Source organism: Pyxicephalus adspersus, chromosome 11, assembly GCF_032062135.1.
Source record: "Pyxicephalus adspersus chromosome 11, UCB_Pads_2.0, whole genome shotgun sequence".
NCBI classification, from domain to species: Eukaryota; Metazoa; Chordata; class Amphibia; order Anura; family Pyxicephalidae; genus Pyxicephalus; species Pyxicephalus adspersus.
This window is the reverse complement of record NC_092868.1, coordinates 42723594-42746694: the sequence shown is the minus strand read 5'-3', so window position 1 is coordinate 42746694 and position 23101 is coordinate 42723594. Positions and strand designations below refer to the sequence as shown.

The 23101-nt window shown below is 38.6% G+C and overlaps 2 protein-coding genes across 4 annotated transcripts; both read left to right on the top strand.

The window, feature by feature from the left end:
* Nucleotides 1–7852, top strand: MRPL20 (mitochondrial ribosomal protein L20). The gene is made up of 4 exons (XM_072426326.1): nt 1–152; nt 1922–2032; nt 5966–6043; nt 7314–7852. Exons 1-4 carry the CDS (start codon nt 66–68, stop codon nt 7485–7487), a joined length of 450 nt encoding a protein of 149 aa, XP_072282427.1. The 5' UTR covers nt 1–65; the 3' UTR covers nt 7488–7852.
* A 3315-nt stretch (nt 7853–11167) lies between these two features.
* On the top strand, nt 11168–22764 carry CCNL2 (cyclin L2). 3 transcript variants are annotated; one of them, XM_072426817.1, is made up of 11 exons: nt 11168–11420; nt 15005–15079; nt 15235–15344; nt 16607–16727; nt 16818–16882; nt 19604–19703; nt 19786–19890; nt 19972–20113; nt 20192–20312; nt 20615–20707; nt 21366–22764. In XM_072426817.1, exons 1-11 carry the CDS (start codon nt 11211–11213, stop codon nt 21709–21711), a joined length of 1488 nt encoding a protein of 495 aa, XP_072282918.1. In that variant the 5' UTR covers nt 11168–11210; the 3' UTR covers nt 21712–22764. The 3 variants fall into 3 exon arrangements, with proteins under 3 accessions (XP_072282918.1, XP_072282920.1, XP_072282921.1); XM_072426819.1 differs by lacking the exon at nt 11168–11420 and adding an exon at nt 14122–14696; XM_072426820.1 differs by lacking the exons at nt 11168–11420; nt 15005–15079; nt 15235–15344; nt 16607–16727; nt 16818–16882 and adding an exon at nt 17935–18107.
* Nucleotides 22765–23101: the final 337 nt, after the last annotated feature.

Sequence of the window (23101 nt, the reverse complement as noted above, 5' to 3'; positions counted from 1 at the left end):
GTCAGAGGGCTCTCAGCCGCCATATTTGTTGAGGGTATCTGGGGGCATCCAGTAGAGGGCACAGCATGGTGTTCCTTAGTTTGTCACGTTGGATTCGGAACCGGGGTCCAGAGCGGTACTGGAAGGTCCAGGAGGTGCTCAAACATGCTCGGGTGAGTCAGAGGAACGAGGGTGTGCTGTTAGAGATGACAGCTGTACTCTGTGACCCCCATGTATGCTTCTCCCTCCTTGCTGCATACAAGCCATCATTATGCCTGGGGAAGATCAGGGCTGACATGCTGGGCTGCACGTAGATTTAGTGGCAGCTGCTGATGATTGTGATTTGATTTCATTTTTTATTAATTTTTATATTTGCTCTTCCATTATATCTGAAGGTGAATTCATCTCCTAAATTGTAAGCTCTTTGGGTCAGGGTCCTCTCCTCCTCATGTGTCACTGTATTTGTAATTTGCGTAATATGTTGATGCTATATAAATCCTGTTTAATAATAATGAGCATTGCATTTTTTTCTGTGTGCATTGCTGATGGTCTGCTTTGTGCAGACTCCCTAAGCTATGCATTGTGCTCAATGCAGACAATTGTCCATCCATCCTACCCACCCTTATGGGGAATAATGGTTCTGTGTCCTGCAGGGCACATCAGCAATGTTCTCTTTTGTTTTAGTTCAAAGCTACCTGTGCTCCACCTGCACAAGACCGCTATGCATACCTATGGTACCTACTATTCACTAGGGTTCCATGAACAAAGAGCAATTGCTCTCAAATATTTATTAACTTTTCAGGTATCTATTAGGGAGGAAATTGTTCCCACTGATCACTGATGTAAGTTGAATTCCGCCCACTGCTCACCAATTTTGCAATAGCTGTGGGTGACCCCCCAGTGTGTTGGGAGCCTTGAATTCCTCCCACTGACCACCAATGTTTAAGCTCCCTTTATTGACTACCAATTTGCTTCATTATTTTCCTCCTATGAATATAAAGGATTACTATCCCACCATGATTATTAGTTTTCCTTGTCTGTGTTTCATTTCTACTCATTTTTAGTATTTTGTTTTAATAATAATAATATAATAATAATATTACTGAAAATATTATTTTCATAAAGAACAGCCCAGGGTGTTACATATTATAAGTGTTCCCTTTTTTCTTAATCATACAACTATTAGTTCATGTCTTAGTTTTAATGAGCTGTATATGTAATTATTATTAGGGGTTCCCCAGCCATGAAAGTCATTTCAAGGTTGAGAAAGGCTGGGCTGAAGGGACCAATAAACCCAGCATTCCTGCAGACTGTACAAGCTCTTGGCTGTTAATTAGATGTGTATCCGTTGAGTGAGTATTCAGAAGGAGTAGACATAGTTTTGACAGGCTTTCATTATTATTAATAATAAACAGGATTTATATTGCGACAACATATTATGCAGCGCTGTACATTAAATAGGGGTTGCAAATGACAGCAGTGACACAGGAGGAGAGGACCCTGCCCAGAAGAGCTTACAATCTAGGAGGTTTCATTAAAGAACAACTGCACCCTTTCCAGCCTGCACATGTTAAAAATACTGGATGGCCACAGGTAATCTTCCTGATCTCCTTCATCAGTACTAGATGATTTGTGCTTCTATAGGCGCTGACACTTAAAAAATAACATTTCAGTGCTGCAACATGCTGAGCCTAAGCTATTATGATATTGTACTCTCAGGTGGGCAGATCCATGCCTATCATCACGCCAGATCCATGCCTAATATCACTGGCCGTCATTCATCCCAGGAGAGGATTGTCATCCACAAAGTAAAGAATCTTTGAAAGACACCACAAGAAAGAGAATTAGTATTGCATCTAAATCGGCAATTGTTTTATTTCTGGGGAATAGATTTTTTTAATGATGGAAAATTATCTTTATCCTTATTTCTCCTCTTTTGTAGCACTTTCGAGGCCGAAAAAATCGCTGTTATAGCTTGGCGATACGAGCTGTGCGCAGAGCATTTGTGTATTCAACAAAAGCCAGAAAAATGAAGCCACGCATCATGAGATCGGTAAATGTTAATAAAATAATTGGTCTAGCTTGTATCTATTTGCAAATATGTGGCAGCTGCATTCAGTTTACAATCCTCCCCGTCCATCTCTAAATCATCTGCATATTGAGACAAATATAGCAATGACTAAGCTTTAGGCAAACTGCTAAATGAAAAATGATCATTGATTATTTGTAATTCAGTCCAATAAGTCTTGTACTTTACTACAACTACCGCACTGCAGAGGGAGAGGCAGTCTCAGAGTCGGTTAAAAAAAACCTTCGACTCCTCATTTTATGTTACCACCAACCCCGACTCCTCTAATGTAAATATGCCGATGTATGATTCTTGTCTATGTTAATTGAAACACAACATACACAGCATTTCATCATTCCCTAAGCTCAGCCATTGTGAAGCTATATGAAGGCGCAGTCTGCTTTTGGGAACAAGACCTGCTGGCCAGGAAGCTGACACTCTACCCTATTGACCTGTAGCTGCCAGCAGTTAAAGTTAAAACTAAAAACACAAAGTTTTACCTATTGTTTCTTATCACAAGGCTATGAGTTCTAAAGTACTTGCAGATATAATGAGGATAAAATCAGGAACAACTTGTATAAGCTACAAAATTTGCTGCTTATAAACTTTAATTGATGGTTTTAAAACCAAAAAAAAACCTCAAACAGTTAATTTAATTTGATATATAGCTGTAAAATAAATTGGGTGAGTGTAAACAGGTGTGTGAAGCCGTCATGGGATGATGCACAATACCTCTCACAAAACTCTCTAGATATGTAGAATGTGATCTTACTGTATAACCCTGATTAAATGATATGAAAACTAAGCAAAAATATCATAATCCTATGAAATGAATATTTTTTTCATGACCCAAGAATAATCCAGATTACAAAGATGTATAAATGATAGGTTGTAGAATAGCACAGATGAGCTTCATATTAGTGACAACTCCGCAGTGGTCTTCATTAATACAGCAGTGAACTACTTTATTATGACTGTTATCTGTGAAATATTTATAATATATATAATACATTTTATAGTTTACATTCTCCAATCTTGGAGAGCTTTAATAAACCAGGGCCAAAATATCTTAAAAATAAAAAATTGTCTGATATACAAAATGATACTGTGTTGGGAACCTTGGATTTCATACTACTTGCCAATAGACTTTGATCGATTCCTGACGTCTATTTAAAAGAAATGTTCATGTTACAGTTAAATTTCTTAGGCAATGAATATTTCAATGTTGGATGTTACCCCCTCCCCCTACCAGACTCTTTTACCTCTTTGTTTCTTTTTTCCCTTTCCATTTTATTTTCTATGCTAGCAGGTGTATTTAAACCCTCCTACACTCTCACTTGAAGCTAGAGAACAGTTGTAGACTCAGTATCACATTCCATTTTATGTGAACCTCTGGCCAGTGAATTTATTGTACTTTACACAATTCCTTAAACTTTCCTTTGGTATTTGTGATACTACACATCTTCTATGGACTGCACTCTTATTGTAAGAATTTGTTATAGGTAGTGAATCAATCTCGGTTATCTTAGTTCACCCTTGCTGCTGTTCACTTTTTGTTATTTTCTCTTTCTTTATTTATTTACAAATACCAATACAAATGTATTGAAACAGAAAAAAAGAACAAGATGGTGGTTCACAATAGTCTCCAGATTTAAATGCAATAGAGCTGTTTTAGGAAACTCTGTTTTTACATGCCTGAGGTGGTCCAGTTGTGAAGACACCTTGTGTAAATAAACCCATTCACAAGTTATAATGTGCATTAGCACATACAAGACAGGTAGAGTCTGCTGCTTTTCCTGGCCTGGGGGCTTGGGGGATGTCCGGTATCATCTAATCCTTCCCAGGCTTACTAATATTCATCCACTTATTTAAACACGAAATAAGCATAAAAGACTTTTGAAGCCTCAAGTTACATCACAAAACATCCTTTTTTAAAAAACACATTGTACATCTTTTATTGTTTCATCTTTACAACACAGGACATATTATACTATACAAACATTTAATTGTAAATCAAACAGAATTAACCATTGAACAATATTATTATTAATATTATTGAGCAAATGTCTCAAAAGAAATGCTCTACAACGTCTGTTCTCTGTCAAACTTGGGATCAATCCAGAGAGGGAAATAGATTGAGTGAGATACGTCTGATAAGGAGAAAGGCTAGGTACACACATGCAATGGTTCTCATCCGATAATCGGCTCAGGGCTGATATCGGACGTGAATCTTGCACGTGTACAGTGCCCATTGTCCGAACGACTGTCCTGGCGGATCCGCAGACAACGAACGATCATAATGAAAGTGAAGGGAGCACAGCGGGCTGCCGATCCGTCGTTCTCCCCCTCCCCTCACCATAGAGCAGAATGGCACTGTATGTACAGCACTCATTCATGTATCGTGCAGTCTTTGTCTTGAAAGATCCTTTCCAATGACAATTAACTTAATTAGCCTAAAGCTACGTACACACGTCCAACGGTTCTCGCTCAGGGCCGATACCAGGCGAGAATTTGGAGTGTGTACAGCGCTATCATCCGAACTACCGTCGTGCCGGATCCCCGGACAATGGACGACTAACAATCCTAATGCAAGGGAAGGGGAAGAGAGCGCAGCAGGGTGCTGCTCTGTCATTCTCCCTCTCTCCTCTGCATAGAGCATACCAATGCTGTATGTACAGCACTCAGTCATGCATCGTGCAGTTATAGTGGTTGGAAAGGATTGTGAAAGATCCTTTTCAACGACTATTATTGCACGTGTGTATGCGGCTGATTTGAAGGTTAATGATCATCCATGATGGTTGGATGGGTCCTGATACCCTCTGGCTGGCTGCACTGCTTGATGTATCTCCACTGCTCTGATATACTGGAGAAACGTAGCTGGGTCCTTTCCTTTATTCATGACAATTTAAATGTATCAAACATTTGAAATTTATATGATATGCCCCATTACACTCTTTAGGAAGCCGACTAATTGGTTTGCAAACTGGATTTGGCATTTCATAGTATTTTTATGTCTTCCTATGAGCCAGCTTGCATCAGGGTGAGGGATCCCCATGTCATTTCATGGAGTCCTCACTGATTACATAGAAAGACGCTGTCCATTGTGATTGTATCATCCTCTTCAGATTTGATAACTGTGTACGACAGGGGCCTCCTGGGTTGATTATAACTAAACTAAATTTTATTAACTAATTTGAATTTTAAGATTGTACATTATTTTTTTTTTTTTTACATCTCCACAGTGAATAATTATAATTTAGATTTTGTATACAGTCTTCTAGATCAGTGTTTCCTTAAGCAATGAGCAATTTGTCATTGTCAGGTCCGTTTAACTAACCCAATGATCTTGTTGTGATCTGTAAGAGTGACATTCTTCCTACTGACTATCATGCTAATATTCGCTGAGCTGTTGATATAGTAATTAGATCCAGGGATTCCCTGACCTAAAAGTATATTTCAAGCACCCCTTATGGTAAAAAGGTTGAGAAACACTGCTCTAGATATTCTCCATCTCCCCTTAGGAGTCAATTTATTATGGAAAGCATTAAAGTCTATCCCCTCTCCACTGTACTCTGCGTTTTACTGTCAATCTGTTACATACAGAATCTGCAGCATGGTATCGAGATTTTGCTGATATTGATAGGTTGCATGACCCTGTTTTCCTTTTGATTTCTACCGTTTGCAAAATAATCCCACTTGCTTTAGAGTCTGGAACCATTTGAAGTTATAAGCACGATTCTTACTGTTTATAAATGCACAAGGCTTTCTTTGGTGAATCAGCTTTATATAGAAAACTGCAGCAATACCACTTAATAAAAGGGGCCCTATTTTTCTATTAATTCTATTGCTTGTGCCGTATGCAGTGAACAATGCATGTTGCTTTAATTGCTTACTAACCATTGTTTAAAATTCTTTCAGCTGTGGATAACTCGACTCACTGGAGCCCTTCAGGAACATGGCATGAAGTACCACAACTTTGTGGGTAACTTGGTAAAAGTAAGTATTTCATTCTTGGATATCCTAAAACTGATCAAAGATGTCAGTTCTTTTCAGAAAAAATTACCTTCTGTAAACAGACTCTGTAATGCCATTTAGTAATAAAAGACATCTAAACTCAAGAACAAAAATAAAATATCTTGGAACTTTTATGTTCTATGTTGTAAAGGCTGAATTAATTTCCTGTTTCTAGCTACATTTTCAGAGGGTACAATAAATACATGTTGCTTGATAGAAGCACAGTTTAAGGCATGGACATTCTGGGAAATCTGGATTTAAAATAAATGTTTTTTAAAATGCTTTTGGAACAAAAGGGAGTTAATATAACTTTTTTTTAAGTTTAAATATACTTAGATATTTAAAGTTCTTTTTTCTTTAGAAACAACCACAGTGCTCATCTTGATAAATGCTTCATTATTCTTGCTCCCTAAAGGGTCAAGTGATGCCACATCCCTATTATACATTAGTGGCATCTATTGTGTTGAAACTCTAAATGGTAAGCCATGGTTGTTACCCAGGCTGGGCTAACCATGTCTTCTAATTTCACTTCCATTATATACGAGTGATAGGATTTGTAGTTAACAGCAGACAACATTGTTCGATATATTTGTTTTTTACAGTAAATATCAAAATTAATAGGTACTCTGCACGTGCTGAAAATTTTATCAGTCTGAAAAATTTAAAGAATATAGCCACCACATCCACGGACTCATACCCTGCAATATATTACATTTTTGTTCTTGGGTTTAGCCTTTAAGAAAAATTATCACAGCAACATTTCCACTTGCAAATATTTACTGCCAGCTGAAAACAGTAGAAGATTCTTTTGTTTGGTTCTGCAAGTACCTTTTTCTGAAAAAGTTTAATAAACAGGTTTAAACAGACAGGACACAAACAAAATATTCATAGAAATATTGCATTATTTATAAATTAGGAACCTTCCTAAAATGGCTTCTAGGCCCTTCCTATTTTGTGTGCTGCTTCCCCACGTCTTGGATTATAAGCTCTTCTGGGCAAGGTCCTCTCCTCTTCCTGTGTCACTGAATCTGTCTGTCATTTGCAACCCCTATTTAATGTACAGCGCTGCGTAATATGTTGGCGCTATATAAATACTGTTTAATAATAATAGCCTGCCTGGGTATACTTTTCTTCTGCAGGTTATATGGTTAAATGAAAACCACACCATAATGATTGTTTGATAAAACAGACCTAACTGTATCTGTTTAAATTTTTATAACCGTTCGTCACTTTTTCTTTTCCCTTGTTTCAGTGTCAGGTAGCTTTGAACCGCAAGGTTATGTCTGATATGGCCATATATGAACCCAAGACATTCAAGTCACTCGCAGCGCTGGCCAAAAGAAGAGGTGAAGAAGGTTTGGTGTCTGCCCTTGGAGATGGAAAGGAACCAGAAGGAATATTTTCACGTGTGGTCCATTATCGCTAGTTCAGGATAAGACATTTTCCTTATAAACTTTACAGATCTGCTGCAGAGATGTTTTTTCTTTCATACTGGTACATGGACAACAAGAGCTTGCAGGAACCTGTTTTTTTGTTACAGCTTTTCTGACCCAGAATATCAAAATGAATCGGTTAAATGCACAGTGCGATTGCTGGTGTACAGGAAACACCTGTATATGTGTGAAATCAACTTTGTAACAACTGATTCGCTCAACTAATGTGGGGTACCTTATCTGCAGTGAACCACTTGCCTAACAAGTACATTGCATGTCAAAGCAAGGCATACAGTGTTTTGTTACTTGGGCATCTATATCTTTTTATGATTAATAATAAAATGTCTTAAAAGACCAACTGGTGTGTTTTAAATGACTGTCATTTTATTCTTAATATATATTTTTTTTTTGTTTTGTTTTTTTTTTTTTACAGCAAAACTGTATCACAATCCCACTTTTCCTCTAATAAAAGTGCCACGTAATTTCTAATTAAAGGTACCTAAAGGGTTAACTCAATCATCTGAAGCCTAAACTGGCAAGAAATGTACCCTGTAGGTCCCTGATATGAGAATAACTTCTTTGTATCCACAGTAGGAGATAAGCTTCTGATTGTTGTGTTAAAAACATGACTTTTCCTATATGGTAAACAACCAAGTAATTATTAATAAACAATAGTTATATAGCGCCAACATATTACTCAGCGCTGTACATTATATAAGGGTTGCCAATGACAGATATAAATGGATGACACAGGAGGTGGAAAGGGCCCTGGCTAAAGAAGCTTACAAGCTAAAGGATGCTTTATCTATACATGTATGGGATGTGACCCTTCCATATTTATTGGGTGCTATCCGCACGGTTTTATTATACCCATATGGCAGTGTTTCTTATATTTAGTGTTATTTTGGCATTAAAGTGTACCCAAACTTAAGAGTTTTACTTTACATAGAAGGGTGGACAACCCTTCTATATAAAATAAAAATGTTGCTGTTGTTTTTTTTTATTTATTTTTTTAAGTGCAACACCCCAGCACCACCTTTAGGTCTTGATTGCCGCGGCGAATAAGACTTAATGGGAACACAGAGCCTCCCGGGTTACCTACGTCACGCATCCCGGTACGCCCTGGATGCTCTTTTCTGCACATACCCTGATCTCATACATGCAAGGAAGGGACAAGAGATGCCAATCTCACTCGTGCAGTGGGATAGTCTTTTTTTTTTTTTTTTTTCTCTTCCCCTTTACAGTGACTACATCACCCGAACTCGCACCTGCGCAGTGCGAGATCGGGTGACGGAGAAAGAAGATGGCAGCGCCCAGCACTTCAGGAAGTGTCGGGATGAAGAGGAATTCCAGGCCAACATGGGACTAGATCATAGGAAGGACCAGCACCATTGAGGGACATGCGGTTAATAAAGGAAAGTGTACTTTTTTTTATTTTTAGTTCCGCTTTAAAGTGTACCTAAACTCAACATTCTCACTTTACATGAAAGCATAGACAACCCTTATATGTAAAGGGAAACTCATCTTTTTTTTTTTTTTTTTGGGAAAAAAGGGTGCAGCACTTCCCCTTTCAGTCTTGATCGCTGAGGCTGAATGGGAGCGCAGAGCCTCCTGGGATACCTACGTCACGCATCCTGGGAGGCTCTGGGTGCTCCTTCTGCACATGCCCTAGTCTGAGACATGCACAGAATGAAAAGGGATGTCGATCTCACGCAAGTGCAGTGAGATCTGCTTTTTTTCCCTTTACAGCGAGCTACGTTGCCCGATCTCACCTGTGCAGTGCATGATCGGGTGACATGCCATGAAGATGACATGAAGATAGCAGCGCCCGACACTTCCTTTAGAAGCCGGAACGAAAAGGAGTTTCGGGACATCGCGGGACCAGATCGTAGAAAAGACCAGTATTGGACAAAAATCTGGTGTGTGTACAGCGCTAGTCCGATGTCGATCCACAAACGATGAACGCTCTTAAGTGAAGGGGAGAGAGTGCAGGGTGCCGCTCCGTCGTTCTCTTCCCTCTGTATAGAGCAGAATGGTGCTGTATTTACAGCGCTCGTTTTTTCATCTTTCAGTCCTTGGAAAGGGTCATAGAAGATCCTTTCTAACGTGTGAGGGAAGCCTTGGACTGGTGCTGGAGATTTTGGGCAGCACTGCAGGTTTCATTTATTAATATTATTACTAATAATTTATATTATTATTAATTTATATAATTATTAACAGGATTTATTTAGTGCCACCATTTTACGCAGCGCTGTATATTAAATAGGGGTAGTAAATGACAGACATATACAGACAGTGACACAGGAGGAGGAGAGGACCCTGTCCCAAAGAGCTTACAATTATGCGGGTGCAATCAATGACTTCTGCCAGGTGCGTCCAGGCTAAAATAAACATTGGGGGGTAAAACATAACTTTGCACCCCCAGTGCACCATAGCAATGTAAATCTATTGCAATATTATTATTATTGAAAAAGATGTATATAGCGCCAACATATTACTATGTATTACTAAATAGGTGTTGCAAATGACAGACTAATACAGTGATACAGGAGGAGAGGACCCTGCCCCGAAGAGCTTACAATCTAGTAGGTGGGGGAATTTCACACACAATAGGATGGGCGATATGTAGTGGTGGGAAGCAGTGATGGCTTCAAAAGACAGAAGAAGATGGGTAGGCAAGTTTGAAAAAATGGGTTTTGAGTGCTCTTTTAAATGAGCAGAAAGTAGGAGCAAGCCGAATAGGACGAGGAAGACCATTCCAGAGAGTTGGAGCAGCTCTAGAGAAGTCTTGTATCCGTGCGGGTGATGAGGTTATGAGTGAGGAAGTCATTAGTAGGTCATTGGAGGAGCAGAGAGAGCGGCTGGGGGAGTATTTTTTTACCAGGACAGAAATATAAGTGGGACAAGAACTGTGGAGGGATTTGAAGGCAAAGCACAGGAACGTGAATTTGATTCTCAGGTGAAATGGAAGCCAATGGAGAGAACTACAGAGAGAGGTAGCGGAAGAGGAGCGGTGAGAAGGATGAATGAGTCTGGCTGCAGCATTCATAATAGACTGTAGAGGAGAGAGTCAGGTTAGTGGAATACACACATAAATAAACAGACTGAATGTCTTCTATAACTCTGCAGGGGGGTTGCACATTTGTAAAACAAAACTTTATTGATCAGCTTTATTGACATATTTATTTGTCTCTTTCATGTGCAGATTTCTACGTTGTCATAACATTGTCTCCCATCCTTTTGTGTGAAATTTCCCCACCTACTAGATTGTAAGCTCTTCGGGGCAGGGTCCTCTCCTCCTGTATCACTGTCTGTATTAGTCATTTGCAATCCCTATTTAATGTACAGCGCTGCGTAATATGTTGGCGCTATATAAATCCTGTTTAATAATAAATAATAATAATAATAATAATAATTGTTCACGCCACCCAATGACGTCACAGGCTCATCAGCCCGCGGTACATTCTGGGTAGCTCACGTCACGGCTGTTTATCAGAAATTCCAGATTTGAGTAATCCGTCCGGAAATAGGCGGGGTCAACATGCCCGTTAACTTGTATTGGATGACGTACGCTTCTTCTTGATTGACAGAGTTTGTGTCCAATTAGCGTCGAGGGGAGCCCGGTCTTGCAGTGACGTATCACGTGGTAGGTGGGCCTGTGGTGTGAAGAGAAGTGTGTGCGCCTCTTGTGCCGGAGACTCGAAGAGGAATAGAAGATGGCGGCTGCTTCTAATGAAGGGATTCTTATCGGAGACAAGCTGTACTCCGGGGTTCTAATCACTTTGGAGAATTGTCTCATCCCTGAGGAAAAATGTACCCTCACACCCTCAGCTTTGGACGGCCTGGACGAGGAGACCGAGACCGACTTGCGCTGTGTCGGGTGCGAGCTCGTTCAGTCAGCCGGCATTCTACTCAAGCTTCCTCAGGTAAGGACGCTCCGTGCCGGTGGTGGTCGGGAAGGAGAGGGGAGTTTTCCGGACACATTTATTAGGCTTCGGTGAAGAAGGGAAACATGTTTTTTACTAAAATGAAGGCTGCGGCCTTCACTGGGTGGAAGCCTGACCTAGAGTAACTCGGAACGGCGGATTCCTATTCTCCAAGATTGCTTTTGAAAAGATCCATAGATGATCCCATCTCACTGGAGGATTTATATTCATTACTTCTCATTTTAATTCTTCTATATTGAATCATTACATGGTAAAAATTTCAAAGGTTATGGGCGACCAATGGGAATCGAGCGGTCTAATGAGACTCGATGTGATTGGTTGGAAAATGCTTGGGTTACAGTGATTGGAGTTACCTGTGTACTAAACTCAGCCATTGTCTACTTTCATCTCCATTCATTTCTATGGTAGAAATGTTGATTATAAATTATCCCATTATTGGATTCGTGCTGGTCACTATATTATTATTGTTAAACAGGATTTATATAGCACAAATGCAGCGCACACAGGAGGAAGAGAGGACCCTGCCCCAAAGAGCTTACAATCTAGGAGAACTGTATTATTTTTAAGGCTTTAGGTGAGAGTTTACAAGGTTCACATATATGGTCAATATATTATTTTGTATAGGTTACAGAAGAATCAGAATACTTGTTAAGGTATTCTTGTCCTATTGGATGAATTTCTTCTTATGAAATACGTTTTTTAAATAGCTGTAATGAGTTGTCACCTGCATTGGAAGACTTTTCTGCTATAAAAGATCGTTTAACTATATTGCAGCTTGCCAGTGCTTAGATGTGGTTGTATTTATCTGCTTGAGAATTTGCTATTTGAGGCAGGGTCCTCTTCCTGTGTCACTGTCTGTATTCTGTCATTTGCAACCCCATTTCACCTTAGAATCAAATTCAGGTTCCTGTGCTTTGCCTTCAAATCCCTCCACAGTTCTTGTCCCACTTGCCATTCTGACCTGGTAAAAAATACTCCCCCAGCCACTCTCTTCACTTCTCCAATCACCTATTACTAACTTCCTCACTCATAACCTCATCACACGCATTTCTAGAGCTGCCCAACACTCTGGAATGGTCTTCCTCATACTATTCAGCTTGCTCCCACTTTCTGCTCATTTAAAAGAGCACTCAAAACCCATTTTTTTCAAACTTGCTTACCCATCTTTCTTTTGAAACCGTCACTACATATCTCTTTTCCTATTGTGTTACTTCCCCCACCTCTTAGATTGGAAGCTCTTTGGGACAGGGTCCTCTTCCTGTGTCTTTATGTCTGTCTTTTGCAACGCCTACTTAATATACACACTGCATAATTTGTTGGCACTATATGTATCCTGTTTATTAATAAACTGAGAATATTTTCAGTACATTCACTTTGCTTTTTTCTATGCAAGTTGGCTAGAAAACACAATCCTCGCTATGTAATAATCTTGTACTGGATATAAATTGTTCGATTTCACACTTCTGCCTTGCTGTTGTCTATGGGGCGGTGAACAGCAGCTGCTTTGTTTTCTGCCTGGGCTCTGCACCTGCACTGAGGAAATCCCATTCATTCCTATGTCCAGGCCATCTGTTTAGCATGCAAGGTTTGACCTATCATAGGAATGAATGGAAGTTTCTCTGGATCAGCTGAAGTTTTTGTGAGGCTGGATCCTTTATAGTTAGGTTAGTACAAATCTAAGCTTTATCTATAATGCCACTGTTGTGGCAGTCATTTTATTATCTTTTATATCTCACATATGTGGCCTTACAGATTTAATGTTGGAAAAGGATTTATCTAGTAATGTCATCATCACTCCAAACCCTGAAATCTTCACGCATTTCCTATGATATTCAATCAACATTTATTCAAATACAGTCATGTGATCATCTTCTGGAACATCATCATAACACTTCAAAACCTAAAATCTGTCTTAAATTTCTTGTGACTTATTTTCCTTTAGAACCATTGGCCCCAATTTCTCATGTCTAGCAATAGCGCTTTCCATAAATAAGCACCTAGAATATCTGGAGAGGTGGGGAGGCTTGCTTTGGTCCAAGTACACTGAAATCAAGTTGTTAGTTTTTCACACACTTGCATATTATTGTATTTTCATGCATTTGTTAGCTGACTTGTGACTGTTCAAAATGTGGAGCTGCATGGCCCGGTGTTGGTAACCAAAGGATTAAGGACAAGTGGAATCAGGCTTAGAACAGCCAGACATAATAATCTTCCATGTCTGAACCATCTCCTGTAAACATGTTTGTCATCCTGGCTGTACACAAGCTGATTTTTAGCTAATAACTTCATATCTGAGTTATTGTTTGTGGTGTGTGTAATCATGCTAACTTATTTTACACTTAAAAGTGTATTTTGTAGAATACAACTTTCATTATGCATTGTCTGATCTGCTTAAGGATTTAGACCATGTTGTTGTTTTGTAAACACTAGTATAAAATTGAGCGGTCATAGGCAGTTGATTTAGAGTGAAGATCTTGTGTTTTTTGACTGCAACCTCGTGCTGATTTACTGGTGATAGCCAGCGATGCGTTGGTGGTAGAGGTGGATGCTCCATATTTTGAGTATACCCTGTTGTTTTAAGGTGTTTTTCAACTTAGTGATGCAACTTTTTTTTTTTTTTTTTTTGCTACATTGACACCTGAAGCATATTGATGTGACTGGTCTGTGTGCTGCCTAGATATGGATGTCCCTTCAACCCCTATTTAATGTAAAGCACTGTGTAGTATGTTGGCACTATATAAATTCTGTTTAATAATGTATCCACAATAATGCTTAATTGCTTAACACTCTTCTAGTTGTGTAACACCATTCAGGAAATGGTTGAAGCCGGCTGCTATACTACTAGTGGGAGGTAGCAACAGCTAAACATGGGACATGATGTAATCGCTCAAGCAGCTGCTCTTTTGTCTGTTTCTGGGAAACCAATGCTGCCCTGCTCAACAGGAACATACAGTTCTTCACATTCCCAGTACTGATACATTCGTCCATCCCACTCCTTGGTTTCCTCTTTGCCTTGGAAAACCGGTTGACATGTGACTGCTGCTTTTTGAGTGCTAATTGCTCAACTTAATTACTTCACGTAGACACTGTTTTCTGTCAACTGTATATATTTTACTGTAGCTTGCACTTTGAAAAAGTAGTATTTGCTTGAAGTGTATAGCATTAAACTCTAGTTTGAGTTATATTTGATAGCAAGAGTTACTTGGGCTTCTGATCTTTGAAAAAACAAGCAGCATTTTTCCAGGGCTGAGAGGTGTAAGTATCCAAGAGCATTTGATAGGATTTCTGCAAAAAAAATCAGCATTACAGCTGTCATCTATCAGGGTAAATGTCCCTAATCCTCAGATTTTTAGTGTCTAAAAACATGAATGTAATTATTACCATTTTGTCAAACTTTAACTCTAAAGAGCATGTTTAATAATTTGTGAAAGTGACATTGACTGCAAGTAATTCATCCTGGTGACTGTATATTGGATATACCAGTGAATGTCATTTACTTCTTTAAACATTTCCTGTAAAGAGTTTTTCTGAGAAAAAAATTAATTTTTTTAATCTTTTATCAGGTGGCAATGGCTACAGGACAAGTATTGTTGCAGCGTTTTTTCTACAGTAAATCCTTTGTAAAGCATTCCATGGAGGTAAGGAAAACAAATCTCAAAACAAATCTTGCTTCATATCTTTTACTTTTCATATTTATCTTGGTCTGAGTGTTTACTTTTTTTTTTTATTTCTTTTATAGGCAAAAGTTCAGTGGCTTGGTTAAATGCTTCAATAAATTTTTTTTTGTGTTTAGCACGTCTCAATGGCCTGTATCCACTTGGCATCCAAAATTGAGGAGGCACCAAGGCGCATCAGGGATGTGATTAATGTGTTTCACAGACTTCGACAGTTGAGAGAGAAACGGTAAGTTTTCCATCAGATTGATGTACTTGAGAAACTGTTAAAATCCGTCTCTTGATATATACTTTTTGTCGCATGGGTCTGGGTATAGCCTATAGTCCTGCATATTATCAGTGAACCTAACAAGACCCTATTCAAACACTTAAGTCTTAATTTACCTGGACGTTTTCCCCAGCGTTTAACCTGAGGCTTTAAAAGCCCAAGTTTGAAATTCCCATGCATCCCAATGAGCTAATCTATACCGTTTCCTTGAGGCTCATTTATGAGCATTATCTATCTAATTTTAATGAAGGCATTTTCCTGCGTGTATAAATGCTTGAAACGTAAACAAGTGAAAAGCGCGGCATGCACATTTTTCAGCGTTTTAAAGGCAAGCTGCAAAATGCTAACAAAAATGCAAATAAATGTAGTAGGAATGTTTACATTGCGTTTTGAAAAACGTCCGTGTAGACCCAGATCCGTGTAGAATGGTATATGTTGCTTTAACCGAGGCAGCCTCCACAACTTGAGCAATTGTGCACACTGGAAAGGACGGTGAAATAAATGGCACAGACAAAAGTATTCTTGATTTCATTATATAAATAAAACCAATTGTTGACTAGGCATTAAAGTTTTCTTTTAACATTGGAGAGTATAAACAAAAAACATTCAATTGCTTTGCAATGTTTGTTAGCAGTATTATTAGATACGGGATAATGGGTTAAAACAACCTAATGATATGCTTGTTCTACTGTGCCATCCAATGTACTTTCTTCAGGTCTTTCACTGAAGTAAGAGGAAACAATCTGCAAAACAAATGTTTTTGTAAATGTTACTCCATGCTTGTTCTGTCAGTGTCACCATTCATACTAGTGTTAGGCTGTCTAAAATTTAAAAAAAAGACTTGAAAATGCAGAGTAGCTTGAACTTTTCCTACAATAAAGTTCAAGAGGAATATATTAAAACACACTGCTTCTGGTTTAATAAGCAACTTACTACAGTAAATTAGATGGCTTTATTCTACCAATTCAGGGCCATGCAAGTTGCAGCTAGAACCACAGAACCCTTAAGCATTAAATGCTTATTTGCTGTGTTTTAGTTTGTGAACTACTTTACTTTCACTGTATCTTTTTAATTACTAGAATTTAAATTCCTTGCCAGGAAAATTCACTTCCCTACCACTGTCTCCTAACTCCTTACAGTTATATTCTTTTCCTAAAGTGTTTTACTTTTGTGTTCCCCCAGCGTATTCACCCCTTCACACTGTGAAAATTTTAATTCTTTAGGAAACCCTCACCAATGGTATTGGATCAGGATTATGTGAACTTGAAGAACCAAATTATTAAAGCCGAAAGGCGAGTCCTGAAGGAATTGGGTTTTTGTGTCCATGTTAAGCACCCTCACAAAGTGAGTATGAAATGTTCTATGACTTCGTCAATATTGAGTTCATCTTCCTAGGTTAGCCTTCTTATCTTCTAAACTTCTTTTGTTTTACAGATTATTGTTATGTATCTGCAAGTATTGGAGTGTGAGCGCAGTAAGCATCTTGTCCAGACTTCATGGTGAGTCATCTGTTCTCATGTATTATCAAACAAGTTAAGCTGTATGGTTCACCCTGTTCATGGCATGGGGGTTACCTAGGGTGTTGCTTAGCATCGCTTTGCACACCCTGTCAGCCCCAGAGGCTTTAACAGTTCACTTGATTGCAGCTGTTGACTTAGAAGATCAGATTGAGAAGTGCTCCTGCTTTGCCTTATTTGGAGAGAAGAGCAGGGAAAGATAATAAGTGTGCCCCTGCCAGTGTTGGCACCTTATTCAAGACTCCTCATGGCTTTTGAATAGCAAGTGGTATACCCCAAAGTGTTTAATTTTTACAATACTGTTGTCCAGCATTAGCAATTTATACCCCTGATGTCTCTAGCGTTTTACAGATACCGGGAGCTACTTGCCCCTAAGGACAAATAGAAATTTTAGACCTGGGCAAAAAAAAAAAAGTTCTGGAATGCACAAATATCTGACTTTTTAGTGAATTTTTAGACCAGATAAAATATTGTAAAATGCAGTTTATCCAAAGCTGAGCTGGTTTAGGGTAAATTTTGTCATGAAGTCCTTGGATGTGAATGCTGCATTTGGTTTACTTTTATAGACAAAAAGTTCTTGCTTGGGAGAAACTGACAATATCTGTGTAAAGCCCCACCGACCACTTTGTATTCTACTGCAGTCGTTACCAAAATACCTGGTGTCTGTCTAAGCCGAGATGTGGTGTCACTCGCCTACCAACTAGGAATTTCGGAAGAGTAAAGTGCAAAATGGTCAGGGGTTGGGTTCCCACAATTACTTTGATGAGAATGGGTAAAATTAAATAGTTCAATATCAAGACGTCTTCATGTCATTAAACATCCAAAACTTTGTTCCCGATGGTCTTTAATATTGCTAATGTGTCATGTAAATGTTTTATTGATGGTATTTGTGAAAATGTAAAAGGAGGGTGGTGGGTAGTATTTGATTGAACTGTCTGGTACTTTTGTGCTAAATGGATGGAGAGCCTGTTTTAACTTTGTGTTTTCTGTACTCTTTTGATCAAAGGCTAGCCTCTGAGGGTAAGTGACTAAGACTTCTCCTCTGCTGTCCAAGCGCTTTGGTGCAGGGATAGCTGCCGTCTTCAGTCAGTCCCAAGCAGGTTCCCCAGAAAGAAGGCTGCCTCTGGTCAGGTGGTATATCTACCGTGGATTGCCGGGTCTCACCTTTCATGGTTTTTTCTCTTCATGCTTGTTCTCACAACTAAATGTACATTGCTTTGTTCTTTATATGTAACTTTAAGATGTTTATCTAATCATAGATTCACAATATTTTATAATTCTGTTTAGTAGCTAGTCTGATTACTTATGACTTTAAATTAAAGAATTTGTCACTCAAAATTTGGGCCTGCTAGTGGGTTAAATTACCCATGGCGAGTGAGATTAATATACTAGCTTCCTAAGGCCACCTATTCTTTTTCATTGTGAATAAAGCAAGTGAGGAAGGGCATGGGTGGAAACTTTAGTGAAGAGATGTTCTTCTGCAGTCCCCCAGAAAGATTCAAGCCATTAATGCCATCCCTTATCTGAAATGGCTTTCTTACTTTGGCTAGAACTTAAAGGGCCACTGCCATGAAATTATTTTGTAGTAATTTTGTTTACTCGTGCAGTTAATACATGTATTGTAAGCATTAAGTATCTTTATTCCAGGTGCCATTTGCATAGTTATGTGCAATACACTTAATGTGTTAGATTTGACATATAAATATTTACCCTTCAGTTTTGTAGTTTCTACTGTATCAGTTTTTATTTTGGACACAACAAATTTATTTTAAAATGCTTATCTATGTTTAAGGGCTCGTTTTAAAGGAAACTTGTACGGAGACACTACCTACATCTCTTTAAAGAACTCGGATCCAGTCTGTTGTGTCATAAAGTGCTCTCAGTACTTTTTTTTTTTTTTCCTTAACATGAAACTTTTGTCAAGCTATGAACGTTCTTTTTTTTTTTTTTTTTTTTTTTTTTTTTTTTTTATATCCTTTAAAACAAGCCTTTGCTAACCTTTGTAGTTGCAAAGTTGGTCATCCTCAAAGTTTCTTGCAAAAAATTTTACTTTTATCTCAGCTGCTCAGCTCGAGCAGTTGTCTGGTAGCCTGCAGGTCTTGATTGTAAACACTTAAGTGGGATAACTGGAAAATGGGGCAAGACTTTGAGGATCCAGTGTGTATGTAGCGACACAGGTTTCAGAGGACTAGTTTAAATTAATGCCTTTTAATGCTTGATAAGAATGCCAGCATTTTTTAATGTCCATAGCCTCATGTAAGTTCTGCTTTAAGCCTTGTGCTAACCTGTATAGATCTTTCACAGTATTTTGCAGCATGTCCTCATATTGCTTTTCCCTGGACAATATGAAAACAAGCCAAAAATGGACATCCTTTCAGTTCCTGTCACAAGTGGATAACTGATACTTCTACGTGACCAATGTTTTCCAATGGATGGTTTTACCTATAGAATGTGGACCACCGTTTGGACATTCATAAGAAGTTTTTCTGGTTCTAAAAGCAATGCTGTAACTTAATATTAACAAAGCTATAAATGCATGAATACACTTAGATAATAATAGGCTCTCCATCCTTCATGGTTCAAATCTGTGCTCCCCTTATTTGAAACTGGGCACTCAGACATATGCTCGTTTATTGGCAATACATGAGTATAGATTGAACATGATCATAAAGTATGCAATTCTTCTTTTTTTTGTCATTTTAGGAACTACATGAATGACAGTCTACGCACAGATGTTTTTGTGAGATTCAACCCTGAGACAATCGCTTGTGCTTGTATTTATTTGGCTGCCAGGACACTGGAGGTCAGTATTATCGTTAATGTCTTTTTATTTCTTTCATGTTGAGTGCTACGATCCCAAAGCTTTACCTCTGTTCTCTCTATAGATTAGTCTCCCAAATCGTCCACACTGGTTCCTTCTTTTTGGTGCTACGGAAGAAGAAATTCAAGCCGTTTGTGCTCAGATTTTGAAATTGTATAGTCGCAAAAAGGTACTTATATGTTCTTATGTTTAGTGGTGTATATGGTCTGACTGTGCAGCTTTTTAAAGTTCTTTTTCTCTCCATATTTAGCCTGACTTGAATGCTCTAGAAAGTAAAGTGGAGAAACTCAAGCTGCAGATTGAGGAAGCAAAGGCCAAGGCGAAAGGATTGCTACCTGATGGAACTCCAAGGCTAGATAATGGTCCTGAATTCTCTCCACGTTTAAAAACTGGTAGGTATTGTGACATCCTTTTTGCCTTGGATAGATTTCTGTTATGCTTAGGAAAGATAACAACTGTGTGTCTTGCAGAATCTCCAAAAGATGGAAAAGGTAACAAGGTTTCACCTGTTGCTGTACATGCAACGAAAAATTCCAAAAGGAAAGCTGATGGTGGATCAAAAAAGTCCAGTTCAGGAAGTCCTGTAAATGGGTAAGTTTTTGGGCAATTGTGTATACCACTCTGTCGGAGGTCTTGAAATTAGTATTTTGTTATGTAATGAGGACTTATAGAGCATATCCAAAACATACATGTATGTGCTGTTTAGCAGAATGTGCCAATTTGCTTTAGTCTTTTCAATTTTATACTGTTAGGTAAAGGGGGATAAAGATAGTTTGGGGAAAAAAAATCTTTTGTATACAGTGCTGCCCTGTTGGTGGGTGGCCAGGATCAGATTGAAAGGGTCTGTCATTCTAAAGCTTATCATAAAGTGCTTTTTCTTATTTTTTTTCAAGGGTCGTTAAAGGAAGGGACAGTAGAAGTGGCAGTGGAAGCAGAGATAAGAGTTATTCCCGATCCCAATCTCGATCTGTCTCTCCAAAAAGGAGGTACGTTGCAATGTAATGTTAAAATTTGGTCTACAGAGAAGAATGTAGTGTTAGGTATAAATATGACAATCATGTTTTTTCTACTTTTCTAAGTTTAATTCTTAGAGACACTGTCCTTAGACCAAATCTTCCTATATAATTTTATATTTAGTTTACTTCCTGTAAAAACGATGAGTGGTCACTCTTTGCTTCTACACCCCTTTATTGTATTAAAAGGTTATGTAGGAAAGTGTGAAGGGGTGAATACGCTGGGGGAACACAAAAGTAAAACACTTCAGGAAAAGAATATAACTGTAAGGAGTTAGGAGGCAGTGGTGGGAAATTGAATTTTCCTGGCAAGGAGTTTAAATTCTAGCAATTTAAAGATACAATACCAGTAAAGTAATTCACAAACTAAAAACACAGCAAATAAGCATATATATATATATTATAATGTCTAGGAGGGTATTATACTCCTAGTTAAAGGGAAGAATTGTTCAGACATGACAGTGTCTGGGCATGAACAAATTAGGATAAGGAAGAGTCTCTCCTGTAGCAGGGAAAGTATGTACACTGTGATGGCATCGCCCTGAATCAGTAGATTAGGCCATCTAATTTACTGTAGTAAGTTGCTTATTAAACCAGATGTTTTAATATAGCCTCTTAAACTTTACTGTAGGAAAAGTCCAAGCTACTCTGCATCAAGTGGGTCGAAGTCCCGTAGTCATTCCCGAAGCCGCAGTGATTCCCCTCCACGCAAACACAAATGTGGCTCTCACAAAAGCTCTTCAGGACAGGTGTATGGAAAAAGCGCAGACTACAAATACACCGGACACAAGAGAAGATCTCGTAGCAGAAGCTCTTCTCCTTCCTACAGCCGATCACGGGAAAGTCCTGATGCTCGAAAATACAAGAAAAGCCGCTACTACCGTGAGCGGCGAAGGGAACGTTCCCGCTCTTATGAAAGGGTGAGCCACCGAAGCTATGACAGAGATTACCCTGGGCACAGCCATCATCGAAGATGATCCTTTTTTACCTCAAAAAGCTTTAAATCATTTAAACACTGTTCAGTGCCAGAAAATATGACCAGTAGGGAAAAAAAAATGGAAAAGTGGACTGCCTACCTATTATTATATTTTACATTGAGTTATAAGAGGAAAATACTATGATGTTCATTTTGGTCTTCATGAATGAAATATTGTGTAGTATGGCCATGTTTGTTGACTTAACATGGGTGTATTATAATTAAAGGGTCATTTCGCCACTGGCATTCTGATTATAATAGAGTTTAATCACCAGCCACCAATTTTATGTCCAGTCTATCTTAGGGTGTGTTTTTTTTTTTTTTTTTTTTTTTTTTTTTTTTTTTTCTCTTCCCCCTTACCTTATATGAATTCTTATCCCCAGGGTACACTGGCAATTGAATGGCTTGTTATTAAACCCTTTAACAACATGCCAAAATGTTTGTGTGCATTTACCCTTTAATATGGAAAGTGCAGTAACCCACAGCATCCTGACAGTTTTTTTTCATACTAAAAGCGAAAAGCAGGCTTCTGTGGGATACTTCACTTCATACCTTTTGGACACTGCCTTATCAAATCTTATGGACTTTATTACAACAGCGCAATCTTTTATGGGTTTATTTCATGTAAGTACAATTTTGACCTATATTAGGTCTTGCTTGTTAGCCCGACCTTTTCCTCCCAGATCATACAGCCTTAAATTGATTTTGGGCATTTGTAAATAGACACATGCTAACATGATCAAGTCAATATTTGTGGAAGGTGTTCTACAAAAACAAGAAACGTACTCGACTGTTCTGTACTTTTGTTTTTTATCTTCAGAGGCCCGTGCCGGACACGAGCAGCCACAAGACATTTCATATTGCATATGTTTTATGTCTTTATTAATGGAACTACACATTGTACTCAGGATATTTGATGGCTGAAAGAATGCAAAGATATGTCATTCTGCTTGTTAAACTGATGAACAAGACACAGCCAGGCCATATCAGTTTTATTGGTATATCCAAGCTGTATTTCTTTTTCTTTCATTAAAGTATTGGATTTTGTACTTTATTTTCCTGTCTGTTTTTATTACAACACAGCAGTTGCGCTAGTGATCGGAGAATAGGAGGGAGATATGCTTAATGAAAAGGGGACACATGTAAACTGTTCCTAACTCCTTTCTTAGGCTGACTGAATAACAGAGGGGGGTTACTTTCCTTCCACCTTGCCATGCCCCCCACCTTAACCAGATGGTAGAAGAAAATGTCCACTGCCCATCTCATAATGTCAGATATTGGCTAATGTGATGCCAGCATTGGTTTTCCAGCTGCTTCATTGCAAATCGATGTCTGTAGGTGTTGGCTGATTTGCTTGAATTGTGGCCTTTCACAAGGAACACTGCTTGACT